Here is a 19,319-nt window from a genome sequence, read left to right as displayed (position 1 = left end):
GATTCGTTAAAGCATCATTTTTGATTTTTGGCTTTTACTTCGAAAACTCCACAAATTTGTTGATTTGTAGGTACTTTTAAACTTTTTAGAATTTCAATTTTAATTATTTTTATATTAATATGATTATAATATATCATAATAAACTTGCACATTCCGCGGTAATGCGCATAACGCCGATACAAATATGTTTGTATTTCTTTTTAACGTCCATAAAATGTTTATGATTATTTGATTTTTTATCGCCATACGTTTGTGAATTGTAACTATATGTCTATAATATCATATTTATATTAAATGTATTTTAAAACAACAGTAACGTTAGGTGACTTGCAATTACAATGCACATAATGTAAATCGTTATGCATTTACTCATTTACATCGTATTCATTAATATATTCAATGCATTTTAAACTAGTAAATTATTTATACGAACTGTAAATATTTACGGACCACTTAAGTGTTTATATTAATAATGCTATTCGATCGTTTTCACTGCAGCGAAATTGCATTAATTTAGACACTTGCACTGTATTGAAGTTGTCTCAGGTAGCACACCCAGCTCCCGCATATATTTTACTGGTTTCTAATAATATTTATTTACATTCTAATTCAGTAAGTTTATAATACTTACAAATACTCTTCCTACCTAATACTTATATAGTTGTGTTAAAATCGAAATGTTTCACATTGTTTTTTGTAACAGAATTTCATTTTTTTTATGATATGGATTATATATATTATATATTTCCCAACCAATAACCTTGGACTGTCTGTGTATCAAATGTATTTCATATGAACGTTCATTTTACTATATGAGATAGATGAAAATTAATTCGTTGGTGTTATCTTTATTTCCGTACATAATGTTGTGCGTCATGAAATCTTGTAAACATAACATACATATTTCAATACATATTCAAATAAGATAACGTTTTTGTTGAATTTACAAAATGCATTTAATTAATCTACAATAGAAGTGTTTCATGTTACAGTATATTCAGTATTTCAGTGTAATGTGTTTATGTTTAAAATTTAAATAGTTAAGTATGTATGTGGTTCAAGAAGTAAAATAAAACCGCAACAATAAGGTAGGTATTAAACGATAAGTAAATCATAAAATACTGTAGGCATAGGTGCAAATTGGGGGGCTTGGGGGTGCTAAGCCCTCCAAAAAAACCTAGGACATACAATTTTAATATGCTATATTGCAGCAATGGTCTGCTTGCCAATAATATATTCAGCCCCCCAAATCAAAAGTTGAAATTGCGCCTATGACTGTAGGTACTACTATGTATTAACGTATGAGTTTATTATTATATAGATACACAAATTAAATGTCATTACCTGTGTCAACTAGATTTTATAATTTACTTAGGTAATATATCTGAACTACAAAATCTCGATGTTGTCAATTTTATTATAATACGCATTTTTAATAATATTATGAAAATTTTAATTTCCCGTTTTTAAAAAAATTACCAAAACTTCTGTTTTTTTTATTAATACTTGTAGCATTAAATATAATTATAATATGATATAACTTTACATATTATTTATAAAGACTGTACTAAATTTTAGCGGTATATAATTCCAAAGTCTATAACCATAAACCATACAAATCATACAATAATTATACAAATAATTAAATAGGTATGTTATTAGATATTTTGAAGGAATATTACTGGCACCCGTGTTTATTATATGGTCAGGTCACATATAGATATAGATAATGGTAAATGATTAAATATTTTATGATAGCATATATACTTAGGTATTACATGTATATAATACGGTTATTGGGTAGTCCCTATAATTATTGACAATTGTGATAAATTTTAATTTTGAAAACATTTTAATGAGCCCGAAGTGACCTCAAAGCGGTTTGGACAATCGGACGGCGAAAGCATAATCGGAAGCTCACCTAAGCCTGACCAGGTGTAGTGGTTAGTGGTTACCTCCACCGTGGAAAAAGTGAGAATTGTTTTAATTCAATTATCTTACATAAAATAATAATTATTCGTATTTCAACTAGAATTAAAATATCAAGCACTATGTAATATACATAACTCATATTAGAATACCTACATATTACATAATATGTATGTCGTAGGCACCTACATAGGTACATATTATATTTATTATGCGTGGTTGGGTGAAAAATGATATTTTCACACGAACCGAAAAGGCCTGTACGGCTGTACATATAAATGTAATCGACGTACGGTGAATAATTTCTCCAGAATTCATGAGATATTATATAATTATAATACTTAGGTATTAGAGTGTACCTACTCAATTTATGCTCTGTCCAGCGAGAGAGCATACGCCGAGTCTGCGCATTCCCTCGCGACACCCTGCCACAGAGACCGGTTTCACTATGACAGAGTGTCACGTGGGGATGTGCAGAAGGATAGATTTTCGTTACGTATTTTCTCGCCAGACCGAGTATACTCTACAGTGATTAAATAGAGTCAACGGTAACAAAGCTATTCTTCGCAAAATGGATGTGTTACCATTGAGGTCAATATTAAATATATTATGTACCTATAATAAGTATGAGCTGTATATTATTTTAGTTTTTGATATATAAAAATGGATGGACACTGCAGGTAAATAGTATATATTATATTAATTTAGTTGATTTTTTGCTTATAATAATTTTTGTATAAAATACTACATTTAGGTAAAATATAATTCAAATAACTGTAATAAATATTATACTAATTTATATTACTAGTATATACAAATTAATTTTACATTTAACGAGCGCATAAATAAGGTACACAATACACATAATACTGAAATAATAAATCGTTTGTTTTTATAATATTTATTGCATTGTGGGTAGATATGAATAATTAAATTCTCTGATAATCCGATGTGTAGGTATACAATAGTAGTACAGTACAATACATAACTATTTAAGGCAACGAAAATTAGAAATGTGGTGAACAGCTGTAGCTATGTATAAACGAATTCACGAAAAGCAATGAATTAGAAAGGTGTACACTTTATTTGAGAGTTGTAGTAGTACACCTGTGTCTGACAATATTTACGTTCATTAATTATCTTATATTGGAGTGTATCATTTAAACACATTCTTTATTTCTTTAGAACACGGGTAATATAAAATGAGTACCTAATTAGATCGATCGTGTTTTGTTGATGATAATTTGTTTTAATTTAATAGTTCATAGTTTAATTTCCATCATCCGCATTAACATTGTTTGATGATTATTATAGGTATGTGGTTATTATAATAGATTTATACCTACATTCAATTGGTAAATTATTGTTTTTGTTATTAGTAATAAATAATTTGTTTCGCTTACTAGTAAAATGATGATAGTATAAAACACATTTAATTATAACAACATTTTCATATAAGCAGGAAAAAATAATACTTAATACTTAATAATGCATTTCATGATGTATTTTAGTAACAAAAAACAATTTAACAAATGTAACAAAAAAACAAAAATATTGCTGTTTTAATTACCTACCAATCTACATACTTACATACACCTACTTATTCTTTATTTTAAATCGTTTTCTAAGCCATAAACATATAAAAGAAAAGTTATATGAATTAAAATTAATAAGAAAAAATTAAATAAGTATGTAATAAATTTATTTTGAAATACATTTTGTGTCACAGATGCAATGTAATGAATAAAGTATTTTAAATTATGTACTTTGAACTATTGAGAAATAATAAGGAAAAAACATTCTAGGATTAAAAGATAAAATTTTACAATGAAATATTCTAATTCTTGTTGTTTAAAATATAATGGAATCAAAATACATTACATAATATACTATATTATGTAATTGTGTTTTTATGCTAAATAATTTTGATATATTGAAATACCGAGGATAAAAAAATGAGTAATTAACTTTCAACTAAATATATATTTTTAATTTATAATATAATAATCTATTACATTTTATCTGCATACAATATTAGGTATCTATTTTAACACAAAACTAATTATTTATCATTTCGATTATTGGTCTGACTATAACTCTACAAATGTACAAATTATAGTTAATTTACTGTTAACAAATAAACATACAAGTACCTATAACATCTTGAATACTTGAATGTAATCAAAAGCATAAGGAAACAATGTAGTAAGATAAAGAAAAATAAATAATGTATATCTGTAAAATTAAATTAAATTGTAGAATTTATGGGTAGGTACATTATACAGTTTATGAATAGGTATCATAAAAACAATTATTATAATCACGAAATATACAAAAAGTATAACATTATAGCTCTTAAGTCTATTCTCATGTTGTCTGTTTTATTCTTTCTTACCTATATTCAATTTCCATACGAATGTGGATTAAACAAGAAGTTACAAGGTGATACAATTGATTTTATGAATATAATATAATATACAGATTGATTCACCAAAAATGCTCACCCCCAACCCACATTTTTCCTTTAATAATGGATTTGTTCAAATTCTGATTTTTGGAATTTTTAAGTATACTCAAAGCCCATATTTTCAAATAAATGAATTTTTTTGTACTACTTAAGGAGTGTCTTGTGTCGATACAGACTTCTGTTTTTCAAATGAAAACTCCCCATTTTTTACTGTAAATTATTTAATGGATAATTTTTTTGAAAATTTTGATGTACCTAATTCAAAACTTGAATGAGTAGTTTCTTAGATATTAAAGCGTTTGTCTTTAAGATAATATTCCTTAAGAATGGTTTTACATAAATATGAAATTGACATAAAATTAGATCGAGTACCTATTTATTATACGTATTGGGCCATTTTTACAAATTATTGATATCGATAAAATGACTATAAAAATAAATTGTGTAAATGTATTTTTTAGATTTTTTTGGTAATAGAGTTAACTAATTACATGGAATCTTGTTATAAATTTTCAATCCTTAGATATAAAAGTTGAAAATTTTATACATTTTTAACTACAAAATAATTATTGAATTTTAAATTTCATAAATTTTGTCAAAATTCGATCTTTAAATGCCTATAAAATAAAATTATGCCTATGTATTTTTAATATTTTTCAACTGCTATTGTAATATTATATCATAAGTCTTGTATTAAATTTTTACTCTTTTAAACATTCAGTGAAATTTTCAAGTATCCACAGTCATTCGTTTTTCAATTACAACAAAATAAGATTACAACAAAATAATTTGCTAATTTTCGTGATTTTTACATATTTTGTCAATTTTTTAACTTTAAATGCTAATAAATAAAAACTGTGACTAAGGATTTTTAATATTTTTCAAATATCATTGTAACAATATAGTACGATCCTTGTATTAAATTTTCAAGTATTTTTACTCAACAAATAAAGTTTTATTGACATTCATAGAAAAAAAAACTAAAAAAATTGGAAACTGAAAATGTCCCTAAATAGTTTAAAACAAATCAAAATATTTTGAAAATTTTATCATGTATAGAAATTGGAAATATAAACAACCAGTGAAAATGTCATATATCTACGGTCATTTGTTTTAAAGTTTCACTAAAAACCAAAATCGATTTTTTGGAAAACTTATCTTGCATAAAAATTCCTGTTTTTCCTTAATTTTTCTTTTGTTTTTCACGGCGCTTTTGAAAATTACTGGGAATTTTAAATTTTGACCTCCCCAATGCACCAACAATATTTACTTTCCAATCAAACAAGATACCGAAGTTGAAAATCGAAGCATTATTTCGACTACTTATCGTGTACAAAGACACAAAAAAAAAAAAAAAAAAAACACACACATTATTGTAAAATCAATACATCGTATGATTTACATCGTTCCACTCAGAATCTAAAACTACTTGTACGAATTTTGATTTTGACACGTCAAAAATTTCAGAAAAATTATCTACTGTATACAATTTATAGTCAAATAGTAGGTGTTCTCATTTGAAAAAAAAATACAGAAGTTTGTATCTCTACAAGACACTTTTTAAGTAGAGCAAAAAATGCTCAAGAATTTGAAAATATGTTCTTAAAGAATAATTGAAAATTTAAAAAATCAGATTTTGAATAACTGCAGAATTGAAGAAAAAAAGGGGTGAATCACCCAGTATATAGTATATATAAATATATAATACATATACACTATATATTCACAATTTATTACAAACTATTTATTATTATTATTAAAAAAAAATTTATAGATAGAAATTCATAAATCAGCAAAATGAATGCAGCTATGCCATCTGAATATGCTTTTAAAGTTGTTCCTATCATTACAAAAGATGAAATTACCGTGATTGAGTTTTTGCTACAATATTTTATCCGAGATGAACCGCTGAATGCATCTGTGGAGTTAATAAAAGAGAAAGACATCGCTAAGAATTTTAAAAATTACATAATTGGATTATTCGATAATGGTGAGTGAAATAAACTAGTTTTGAACAAATCAACTGAATAATATTATAGTAATAACTAATAAGTAGTAGTAATAACAGTAAGTACTTATAAGTAATAATAATTCTAAATTGTACATTTTACTATAATATATCATTACTCATTAGCCCTTAGATATCCGATTAGATATCCGATTATACATATATAGGTAAGTGTTAATAACATATTATGGTTATAAATTATAATATAGTTATAAATAAACACACCAATTATTGAACATTTTTTAATTAGTCTATAATACTTAAAATTGATAGTTGAATTTGGTTGCTCCATTTTACAAATTGATCTTTAAGAGGCCGCTACACCAACACCTGTTGTTTACTACTTACGAATGCATAACATAGCAAATTTATGCTCAGCAGGGGGCCTATTCTTGAAAGTAGTAGAACGATATTCGTATACGAATATATTTTGTACTTTTTCCTACTAGGTACTTTGACAAAACCGAATTCTTGATCGCCGGTCGTATACGAACGGATTTTATTCTACTACCGGATTCTACTACGTACAAACGGGTCGTGTGGTTTATTCGTATACGAATAATCGTTTAAGCTATAATGGCGCCCGATTTAATTACGCATTTATTTGAACCTAGTTTATAAGCTAATACACTTTTTAATTATGTTATCATTTATACCAATATTAATGAATTATATATTATATTTCACACATTTTTTTTCTAACACCTACCTATGTCTAATATCGTGATCATTATTCGTTTCATAATTTTCGTGTAAACTTTAATAATGATGAATATATTATTGTAAAGTTAAACAACATTATGAACCTATGTAAAATATACATATGTATTAAAGTATAGAGTATAGTAATAGATTACTATAGTATTACATTTTACGAGTTATTTGTACCACTTCACTCTAAATTTGATTTTTATGTAAGTATTGAAATACTCCAAAAGATATTCCTGCTTCGGAGTATAAAATGAATATATATTTTTTTATTATTAAAATCAAGCCTCGGCTTTACCATATTTTGCAGATTTGAATGTGTTACGTTCAAATAAATAAAAATGTATACGATAAAAATGGTAAAAAATATAATTTTTAAAAAAGATTATTTTGTAACAACATAAACAAGCTATATAAAATAATATTTTCTGACACGTTGGTTTTTGATAGAGTGAGTGGTTCATGAATCATAATAAAATGATCATCGGATCATCCTGTATAATAATGTAACTGAAATAACTATAATTTATTATGGTGAATTCCAATTAAGTATTTATTACTTATTAGGACCAAATAATAGGTATTTATATAATTATATATATAATATGCATCCCTTAATCTTTAATAATAAGGTTTACTAAAATATATTGATTACCTATTATTTATTATTATAATTATTTATATACATTTTGCATCAAACACATTACCATATTCATTTATTTCTAACTTAATTACGTTTTGAAATTTCAGATAATATATATTAAAATCTATTTGATTATATCTATATGCACTGCATATATTATATTATGTTATAACCAGGGCTCGTCACTTGTAGCATTTGCATATTTGTTTTAAAAAGTCCTAGCAACACCTAAGTGAGTTACAAATATGTTTCAGATTTCAGATGAAGTCAAATTAAAAATTTTTTGTTGTATACTTTGAAGTTTTGACACTAGTTTGCTATTTTGATGTTTTTAGCGCTATTTTACGTTATTATTCTATTACATCGTCATTTTAAAGACAAAAATGAAAATTCCATACAAAGTCTTTTTCTTTATTATTTTATTAATATTATATTTGCGTTTATCAGTTTATACTTCGGTAATTGTCATAAAATCTTTAAGTCATAAGTTATGACTTAAGGATTATTTAATTAATAACAAAAATATTTCGAAAAGTGCCTACTAAGACAGAAATGCTTAATCAACTGTCAACTTTTGTTGTGCTACTCTGCTGCTTGCTTCAAGTGTTTTATGTTCAATTTATTCAATATGGATGACTTGGATTTGTTTGAAAATTTCCAAGCTGTTGAAAATTTGGAGGTCATAGAAATGGATACTGAGATTTTACAAAATTCTCGTGAAGCTCTAAATCCTTTCCAACGTGAGTCACATTTCATACATTAAATAAAGATATTAATTAAAATAATATCAAAAGCAGATAGGTACTTTACAGTTATACTATAATATTTTTTTTTTAAAATATTTTATATGTTCGCTAATTAATTTTAATTAATGTTAGAGCTATTTTCTTAAATATGTACCTCTTGTACCTACAGTAATATTTGATTACGGGGTAAATATTTTCTTAATATCTTATGTTAGAATTTCTGCTTGTTTTATCAATATTTATACTACCTATAGTACAAACTTCAAATATTAAGTATCTAGCAATTATTACTTTTCGCCATTCATACCAATCTTTGGCCGGTTCGGGGATTCTGTGTAGCATAGTTTGGCATTCCACCCACGTTTTTTTTTTGCTATTGCTGTGGTAAAATGTATGGAAAATTTGCCTTTCCTAAGATCAGGGTGGTTTTCCATAAATTTCACCAAAGCTTCTTTTTGTGACGGTGTCATCAACTTATTCGCCATCGTACAAAAAATAAAAACACAAAAAACACATAAAGAGATACAGAGATCGAGAACGGAATGGTCGCTATAAAAACAAAAAGAGATACAGTGATCGAGAACGGAATGGTCGCTATAAAAACAAAAAGGAAAAAGAGCGTAATATTGAAATATTATTTTGAATTTTGAATTTTGAATTTTCACTAATTACGCGTGCACATACAAATTTCAACCACTGAATGGACGACATTGCGACGTTGCCGTTCCGCACCATTCGAGTAATATTCGTGCATGACCAGTTCTATTACCAACTATTCTATTGGCGTTCAAGAATACGGTTTTTAGTTGGTAGTAGAATATCTACCAGTAGAATGGTTCGTATACGAATATCGATCTACTAGATCTACTATACTTTCAAGAATAGGCTCCCAATTGAAGTTTAGCTCCTAGTTTAAAAATTAGAGTGGATCGATCAATTATGAAATTTGATGGAAAGAGCATTATCCGTGTTTGTATGCTGGTTTTTTACGATTCTTCAATTTTAGATTCTGAGCGGAGCGAGGAATGTATTGGTTTTACAATGATATTTATTTCTTTTTTATTCTGTAATCACTTTTTCTCCCCCTAAACTTGCTCAAAAGTATCAAGTGTAGCATCTTTTCTGAAAGGTAATGTTATTGAGCTGGTACTTTAGATAGGTCATTTTTCGATTTTCGAAACGATACTCGAAATAAAAGCGGTTAAAGGATAAAAAACGTATGATTTCACGATTTTATAATATTAAATAATTACGGACGACGTTTTCTACCAGAAATATTGCTTCAACTGAAAAATGACAAGAGACCTTTTTTGTTTTATATTGGATTTTGTTCCTTACGGTTTAAAGTTATGTTTGAGCTATTTATAGACATTTTAATTTTGGAATTTTTTTGTTTTAATTTGGTTAAAAACATTCGTAAAAACTTGAAATTTGGGTTGTTTACTTATATTAGCCTTATAGGTAAACATGGTGAAATTTTAAAACATTTGAGCGACTTTTGAGCTTTTTATTTTATTTTTATTTTTTTTCATTTTTATGATATTTTCTAATTATAAATTATAATTATATAAATTACCTATTTATATAAATCGTTCTTATGCTGTTCTTATAACGCTTTGCTTATCACCATGGAAACGAATAAAATTAAATAAAAAAGATTCCCTCGTCCGCTCAGAATCGTTTTTTATCGAATGCAATCATTGCATTCAAATCGAATACAGTAAAATTACACTATCCTGTCCGAGGACCGAAGGGACGATGGACAAACATCCACCACCGAAAGTACAGAAATATACAGTGACAAACTTGTAACCTACTGTACAGCAGAGTGACATCCACTTACCCACTTTTTTACCGTGTTTTGAGTATACCTATAAAATAATGCAATTTAAAAACACTCATAACTCGCTTATAAAGACTGAATTGTTCTAAAAAACTGTCATACGAACACAGATAATGTTCTTACAATTAAGTTTCATAATAGGTTGGTATACTTATATTATATACACCTATAATTTTTAAACTGACGAACCTAAACGTAAACTACTGAGCGTAAATTTATCATGTCATACGTACTCGTAATACAGAGACAACAAATGCGGGTGTAGCGTCCTCAGGTCCTCTTAACAACATTCTAAAAACTAATAGATAGGTACAATTGGAAAGTTATAATATTCTTCAGACAATCAATCATCAGATCTCAATAATTGCAAGTTGCAATCATTAAATTAAAATATGTTGCGTACTTTTTATTTTTTTTTTCTATTTATTTAAAGTAATCTACAATCTATACATGTTCTTAGTATAATAAATAAGTTTAATTGGTGACAAGTAAGTGATAAATGATATGAATAATAAGATTAGGGAAGGTACCCAGTGGTAACACCCTGTATATGTTATGTACTTATGTAGGCATAATTAATTATTTTAATAACCAACGGGATAATAACATATCCGGATGTAGGTTCTGTTAAACAATAATATTATACATTATTAAAAGTGGTTTTTATATTTATTGGATTAAGTACCTAGTTAAACTAGTAAGTACTAATGCTGAGTTGCATAAGCAACCTCTAAATATCTAATTAATCAATATTAAATATTCAATTATAGTGATCTAATGGTTACTTAAACATAATATTAAGATTGGAATTTAATTTAGATTTATGATTGGTGCATTACATTATAGTTATCATTATAAAACATATTTTCATTGATTATGAATACTAATTAATGACATTATTAATCAATGTTTTTATTAAACTTGAGCATTCGGCATCAAGTGTCTCTGGTGCAGTTTACTTAAAGATTTTTTAAATCAAGTGTTACAGGAATCATGAAAAATATACAAATTGAGGCAATTTATAGCTCGCTGGTAATTACAATTTATAACTATTAAATAGGTAAGGGTTTTGTACGGTGAATTTTCGGTTTATAGCAATAATGCTATAAAATCGTGTAATCAAGGTTGTAACTTGTAGGTAATAACAGTCCTGTAAAGTATTTAAGTAAAAGTATTTGAGTAAAAGTATTCAAATACTTTTTTAAGTATTAAATAACTTTTTTAAATACTTTCAGCATGAAGTATTTTGAATGGTATTTTAAATACTTTTTTTTGTATTAAATAATTTTTGGTATTGAATACTTTGGTTTTTTATTTCGAACATTTTATTTTTATTCGAAATAATTGGTTGGACAAATATTATTGTCAACTACAATAATAGAATAATAGTTTTATTTAATATTCTGTATTTCTGAAGCCCAAAGGTTTGTGAAAACCAGATTTCTAAAAAAAGTTATTGAATATTGAATAACAATATTCCCTTTAAAACTATATTAGATAACTATTAGATTACCTACTACCTATGTGTTTATATTACGATATTTAGAAACCCACTTTAAAAACCAAAAATATTTAAAAAGTATTTGAGTAGTATTTGAAGTACTTTACAATTAAAGTATTTGAGTAGTATCTTAAATACTTAAAAAAAAACTGTATTTGAGTATTTACTCGAGTACTTTTTAAAAGTATTCTTTACAGGACTGGGTAATAATAAGTACCTATACATACTGAACATTTCACATTTGATTGACAAAATACTGTCAAGTTTTTTACGTAATGTCACACAAATTGACAAATTGATACTAATCTAATTGTACAAATCATATTAAATTGTTTCCACTAAAATGGACTGAAATTTATTCAGAGTACCAATTACCATTAATCCAATCTCGGATTGAATATAACGTGTTGAAGATTTTAAGTATTTTTCATAACAGCATTTAGGTTAAAGTTAAAGGAAACTAAAAAGGTTAATACGAATAGCAACTTATAAGGGCATCTATAGAGAGGAAAAGCCTTTTCTATAAATTCATATCAGAATAATATAATTTTGTTACTGATATTTGCTATCGATTAAACGTTACCTAACTGAGGCACGTGCCTCAAATTAAGACCTTCGTCACGCCACTGGTATATTATATAATTGAGAACAGGATATTATATGATTATTACATAACAGATATATATTATATATACATGACACACAGTATCTAATGAATAACGTATGGTGTATGTTAAACTATATGATTCTGGGATGTGGCTCTCGAACCGAAAAGGCGTGAGATTCTACAGATAATAAATTGACACATGTCCTATATGGACAACGGATAAGTCGATAGACAGAGGGAAGGACGTAGGAGAGTAAGAAAGCTTTATAAAACCAGAGCCGAAACGGCCTGTATTCAGACGTGAGGTACCATCGTACATACGAGCACCTTCGCGCGAGACAGTATAACGATTTTGTCGTTTTGGACTTAGCATATTTTTCTGAAGAATATTTTACAATAAAAAACTTTAACTTTTCAACTAGTCTAAATTTTATCAACCATCCTCAGATATTTCTCACATCAACGGTCCTGCTACCTGCAACCGATAAGCTAAGCAATTAACCCAATCGATAGTTTATTACAATAGTATGTCGTCGAATGTATATTATAATATGTGTGTTGCATATTTTAATATTTATATAGATTATAGGTATTAGATATAATATGTTAATATGTATTATTATTACTGTATATTTCAAAGTAAAAATTTGTAGCATTTTCAAAATTGTGTGCGTAATTTTACCTACATTTACTAGAGTTGAATTATAATTTACAATACAACCTAAGTGCCATATTATATGAAATGAGTCTATTAAAGTAGGTTAGGTTAGTAACTCCATTAAAAACTAAATATTCCAGTACAATTATCGAAGTACCCATTAATTAAGTGCAATTTCGTGTATTTCTGTGATAATATTAATGAACGCTTTTATATTTTGATAAAATTTATTACTACGGTCGAGAATAGAAAGAAAATTAAGGATATTGAGATATAATCAATTGTGAACAAGGTCGTGTTGAACGATGATAGAGACGCCCTTATTTGTCGCTATGGAGACCCCGAAAACCAAAAATCCCCGAGTCGAGTAAAGTTCTATTGCCGTAGTTTCACGCTACAGATCAACGAATTACAATCATCAAATTAAACGCATAAAAGTCTAATACGACTCTATTAATACATAGACCAACGCCGAATAATTAGATTAAGGTAGGTAATAATGTTTTGTTGGTAATAAAATTATTATATAGGTACCTACTTCTTATACATAAAAAAAACAATAATGCATAATATTATTATTAAATTCAATAGATAGTGAATTAAATAGACTTTATTTTCTTTTTTTGAGTTCGAGTTTATTTTTAAAAATTATAATTTATAAAAATGTCTAAGATTTCAAAGTTTTTAAATAAACATAATTATGATTTATACTGCTTCATGTTGCTATTATTTCCTTATGAATAGTAAATCGTGATTGGGTGTGGCCAAAATAAATTACGTTACATTTTTCAAAACACTATTGGTAGAAATTTTTAAATACTGTCATAATTATTTTTTTATTAATATAATGTACTACTCCATAATCTATATCATCATTAAAGTGGTATAGTAATAATTAGTGAAACACTCATATAAATCATAATTATTCCAAACTAATACTTTTAAAATATTTTTTTTAATTCATAATTTTAATTTCAATTCGTAAGTCAAAAATTCACATGCTTTTTCAAATTGATAAATAAAAAATGCAGTTATGTTATATTGTGAAGTAAATAGCAAAAAAGCTATTAAAAAGTTGTTAAAAAGTTAAAAGATTAAAAATTAGGTAACTAAATGCTAATAGCTAATGACAATAATTATTATTTTAAAATCCTAAGCATTTCAGTGATCTGTAATCTGTATTATAGTTCAAAAATCATCATTGCATTATCACATTTCATAATATGATTGCAATAACTTTACCATTATAAATACTAACAATAATGATTAAAAAAATGTATAAATATGTATTAAGTTTTCAGAATATTAAAATATTCAAAATCTTAGAAAAATGAGTGAGGTCATCAAATGCATCCACAATATTGTCCCAACTACTGCTGAAGATAAACAAGTTGTCATTGAATTTTTAAGAAAATTTTTCTTCAGAGATGAACCTCTTATTTTGGGTATAAATATGCTGGAAGATGTTGATTCTTTAGCAAAACTCGAAAACTACTGTTTTAATTTTGTGGACAATGGTGAGCTCATATATAAAAATAGAAAATATAATGCATCTTCGTAGTTCATGCATCTTCATTCTTCATGTTTCTACATTTTTTTTTTAACTGTAGTAAAAAATAATATACATAATATAGAGGAGATACCTAAATTATATTGTATAAATAATATTTTATTTTTATTCAATAGGTACTGCTTTCATACAATATAATAACAAAATATTTTTTTTAATAAATCAATAGGGCTGAGTGTTACCGAGTTAAAAAGTTAAAAGATTAAAAATTAGGTAACTAAACTAGTTATTCTTTTATTTGAAGAAAAAACAATTTTCCTTGTAGTTAAAGAAATTATCAACTATCTAGAGTATATTATTTTTCAAACGTCAAATTAATCACATCAATTACAATAGATTTCCAATAAATACGTAATATGTAAGGCTCTTTAAAGAGAATACCACACCCACATGCGTTGTGTCCATCTTATACACGTATAATACGACATATGAAATTTGTGTTCAGACGTTCCAATTTTGTGTAATACCTAACCTTAATAGAGAATTATTACCAAACTTAAGAAGACGTCGTACGTTATGTTTATGTTTATGTTTTCTCCATCTTACACACGACTTAGCAAATTTTCGACTCATAACTCACTTAAAAATTAAAATATCGTAAAAAAACAAAGAGAGAACACAGATAATTTTATTACTTAAAAGTTTGATAATAGGTCAATTCACTCTAATATCAAAACTGACAGCAACCTATTGAAACTAGCGAACGAAAATTTGCTATGTCGTACGTGTGTAAGACGGAGAAAATACATATGCGTCACACCCGTTTCTAAAAGGTAAGATAGTTATTTGTGCTTTGTCGAAGGTTTCTTATGATACTTTAATTTTCATGCAAGTTATGAGTATGTAAAATATTACAATTTATTAAAAATTATCATAACTATTAAAATATCGTATAAAAACATGAAAAAACACGGATTTATGACTTAACATTTATGTTTAATAATAGGGCAATTCACTATATTATTAAAGCTTACTTATACAGAATTGGCACTGCTGAAAACTTGCTATATTGTATTTTCGTAAGACGAAGAAAACACATGCAGGTGCCACACCTTAACAGATTTAGTTATTGAGTTATTGAGTGCCCATTGGGCATATTATAAAAATATATTACATTTCATTGAAAATGTTGTAATTAAATATTAAATTAATTTAACTGTTTTCGTTATTAAATAACAAGTGATACTGTGATAACATAAAATTAACAAAAATAATAATTAGCAGAGGTATTTTTATGATTATTTTACCAATATTTGTTGTAAAATAAAAAAAATGTTCAGGGCCAATAATAATAATATTTTTGGATATATTTACATTTGCATGTTATACAGTAAATATTGTTGGATTTTTGTTACCTACTATTAAGAAACTGACCAAACATATATAGAATACACCTGTTAATTGAGTCTTAAATTTAAATAACAATAAATTACAAAAGGTCTAAAGTAAAAAAAATCAAATATGTATTTATTAGAGCAGAGGACTTCTAACATTTACATATTTGTTTTACGCAATCGTAAAAAATTGCCAGCTAAAAACCAGTTCATTCATAAAATAAAACCAAATCTGTATTTAATGTAACATATTTAGGTATTTTTGCTTATTAAAAGACATATTTAAATTTATTTTTACTTTTTTAAACATATTTCTTCTTTTTGGACTATTTTTGCATGTTTTTGTTTACATATAAACATTGTAAAGCTGATAGTCGGTTCTCATATTTGATTATTTTAAGCTTCCACGCACTACCGCCGCTGTGATGGTGGGTTAAATGAGTATTTGAACCGAATTGAGAATTGTCCGTGATTATTTAATGTCATTATTATTTAAGATTTTATTTATTTTTAATATTTATTAATCAAACCACTAGACAACAATTATTTAATGCTTATTTTGGATTTAAGTAGATGAGTGCTTGCATATTTTGATTTTTTCTACTTATATACTCCTAGTATTTACTAGGGAAGAGGGTATCTCTTCCCTAGTAAATACTAATCAGTAGAGCGTGGATTTGTAGGTATGTATTTGCATATTTATTCTGGTTGATAGTATATTCGTATGATATAGGTACTAAGTGAGCACAACATTTGTTTCATGACATATAACGATTTAAAAAATGAAACTTTTTAGTGCATATTTTTGCATATTTCGATGTTTTTTTTTTGTTATTTTGGACATTTTTGAAATATATACTATTGCAGTATAAGAAAAAAATATTACATTTAATTGATTCCTATTATTTCTTATAAATTAAAACTACCTACAAAATGTTGAAAGTAAAGAAAAAAATAAAGACAATTATTAATTATAGTAGGGTTCAATAATTTTAAATATATTGTTTTAATTAAATATTCAATAAACACATTTTTTTTTGCAAATTTTTGCAATTTGATTAGCTTTTAATACATATAAATCCGTGTTGTACAGTAATCAGTTAATAATAAGTTATTAATAATTAATTGTTTTAAATAAAATATTTGATATTATGTTGATTTACATTTACATGACTTACTTTATTTTGAAATTCAGGTTTGGCGTTTAAAGCTGTATCTCCTGATGGAGATTTAATAGGCGTCGTTCTAAATAATCTGACGTGCAGAGTAGACGGTGAAAAAAATAACAAAATCGAAGAAGACACAAAAGGTTACACCAAGTTTAATGATATTACGGCATTTTTGGATAAAGTCGAGCGAGAAGCAGATGTGTTTAAAAAATATCCAAACGTAGATCGTGTAATGGACATAAAAATAATTTCTGTAGATGAATCATTTAGAGGCCAAGGAGTATGCAAAGCTCTAATTGATAAAACAATGTAAGCTTATTAATATTTATCTCATTATAATAAGTATATGGTAATACCACAGAATATATTAAATCTATTTAACACATTCTGTGATGTTACTTCGGTTATCTATTACTATTAGAATATAACCGTTGAAATTAGTAAAGTTATTAACATTTTATTTTTATTTTATCGAAAAAAAATATACAATCTAATATCTCTAACAAGTTTTTTTAATTTTTTGCAATAGTCGACTATTTGAGTCATATTAAATGAGCATGAATTACACAGCTCCATCTAGCATAGTAACATCTAAACTAAACATTAAAAAACAATTTTAATACATATGGATTCATTATTGTCTTAAATAGTAGGTTTTATTGATATTTACTATATTATGTTGTTTGAATGGCACAACTTCAGTAGAAAAACTGGGAGGGCTGAAGTTTAATTTTTCGAAGAAGTCTTATCATAAGCATGGATTACACAATAAACAACTTTGCTTCACACAGTAATCACATATACTTAACAATAGCTTTGTACTTCATAAACTCATTAATTATTATAAAGTGAGAACCGATTAACCATGAATATTGAATGGCATAAAGAATGAGGGTTCTGTTTTCGAAACTTAGGGTGCTGAGCACACCCAAACTCCCCTTTGCGTTAATTTGAATAAGCCCACTAAAATGGTATGACATATACATTTTATTTATTTTGTAATGAAAATTAATAACATTAATTATAATGGTTATAAACTTATAACTTATAAGCGTATGAACAAATAAAAACTGCATTCTTAAAAATCCTTAATCAATTAATTATTTAAAACGAGCTGTAATAAAATTCAAAATAATACAGGATTAAACAGGGAAAAAATGTATGTTACTTCAACGTATGACAAAAGTTGTGACAGTTATATTATGGTTAAGAAATAATTTTAAAAAATAAGGTACCTGGTACCTACTGATGTCAAGAAATTCACAAAAATAATATTTTGAAAAAACTCAAAAAAGTAATTATAGGTACCCTGTACCCACGTTCTAAATTAATTTACTCAAAAAATATCAATATTTAAAAAAAATTATACAAATATAAACTACTCGACTTAGATAAATGTTTTTACCAATGTTTTTTTTGTTCTTATAATCAGATTTACAAATTGGCTAATTTGAATTTGTCCAAAAAAAATTTAATTTTTCGTATAAAAAATAAAAAATATTTTTTTAAATATTATACGTATAATATAGCAATTATTTTTAAAATTAAACAAAAAAAAGTTGCAAATCGTCTTTTGAAAATGGTATTTTGTCACAATATGAATTTAACTTGAAATCAGTTTATATTTACTTTATTGCAGCTCCTTTAATAACATTTTATTAATATTATACATTTATACCTATTTATTATACAGATTACAGCAGACTATCTATAATATATTGATATATTATATAAAAATGGATGTTGCCGTGTTGGTATATCTCATTACATGTACCTAATTAATAGAATCCTTTAGACTTGGATGGTGTTTATAGCTTATTTTTGTCTCTATAGGATAGCTCACACAACAATTTTTTTTGGGTTTGCTGTTCGTCACATATTATATAACTATTTATAAAAAAGTGGATAAGTGGATGTCACTCTGCTGTACAGTTGGTTAAAAGTGGGTCACTGTAATGGATGGTGTTAAATTTGAATTCAATGATATAATATCATTGTATAAGAAAAACAATTCTGAGTAGAAACAGTCAGTCAGCCTATGATATATATATATATATATATATATGTATATCTGTTATTGAATATTAATGTATTGTTATTACCTACTACAAGTTACACAGCGAAAGTATACTTATA

The 19,319-nt window shown here is 26.2% G+C and overlaps 1 protein-coding gene across 6 annotated transcripts in view; it reads left to right on the top strand.

Moving 5' to 3' along the window:
* The first annotated feature begins 950 nt into the window (after nucleotides 1–950).
* AANAT2 (arylalkylamine N-acetyltransferase-like) overlaps nucleotides 951–19,319 on the top strand; it is a 21,677-nt gene continuing 3,308 nt past the window's right edge. Inside the window, exons 1-4 of one of the 6 annotated variants that reach the window (XM_008183988.3) lie at nucleotides 951–1,088; nucleotides 1,861–1,971; nucleotides 6,171–6,386; nucleotides 17,210–17,492. In XM_008183988.3, coding sequence (XP_008182210.1) covers nucleotides 6,194–6,386; nucleotides 17,210–17,492 — 476 coding nt within the window. In that variant the 5' untranslated portion in view covers nucleotides 951–1,088; nucleotides 1,861–1,971; nucleotides 6,171–6,193. Of the gene's footprint in view, nucleotides 1,089–1,860; nucleotides 1,972–2,454; nucleotides 2,610–2,821; nucleotides 3,244–6,170; nucleotides 6,387–13,127; nucleotides 13,600–14,404; nucleotides 14,628–17,209; nucleotides 17,493–19,319 lie in introns of those variants that run through there. The other 5 variants (XM_008183989.2, NM_001161921.2, XM_008183990.3 and 2 more) reach the window with 5 other exon arrangements.

This window comes from Acyrthosiphon pisum, chromosome A1 (assembly GCF_005508785.2).
Source record: "Acyrthosiphon pisum isolate AL4f chromosome A1, pea_aphid_22Mar2018_4r6ur, whole genome shotgun sequence".
NCBI classification, from domain to species: Eukaryota; Metazoa; Arthropoda; class Insecta; order Hemiptera; family Aphididae; genus Acyrthosiphon; species Acyrthosiphon pisum.
The sequence above is the reverse complement of the archived record's forward strand: the minus strand, read 5'-3'. Positions and strand labels throughout refer to the sequence as shown.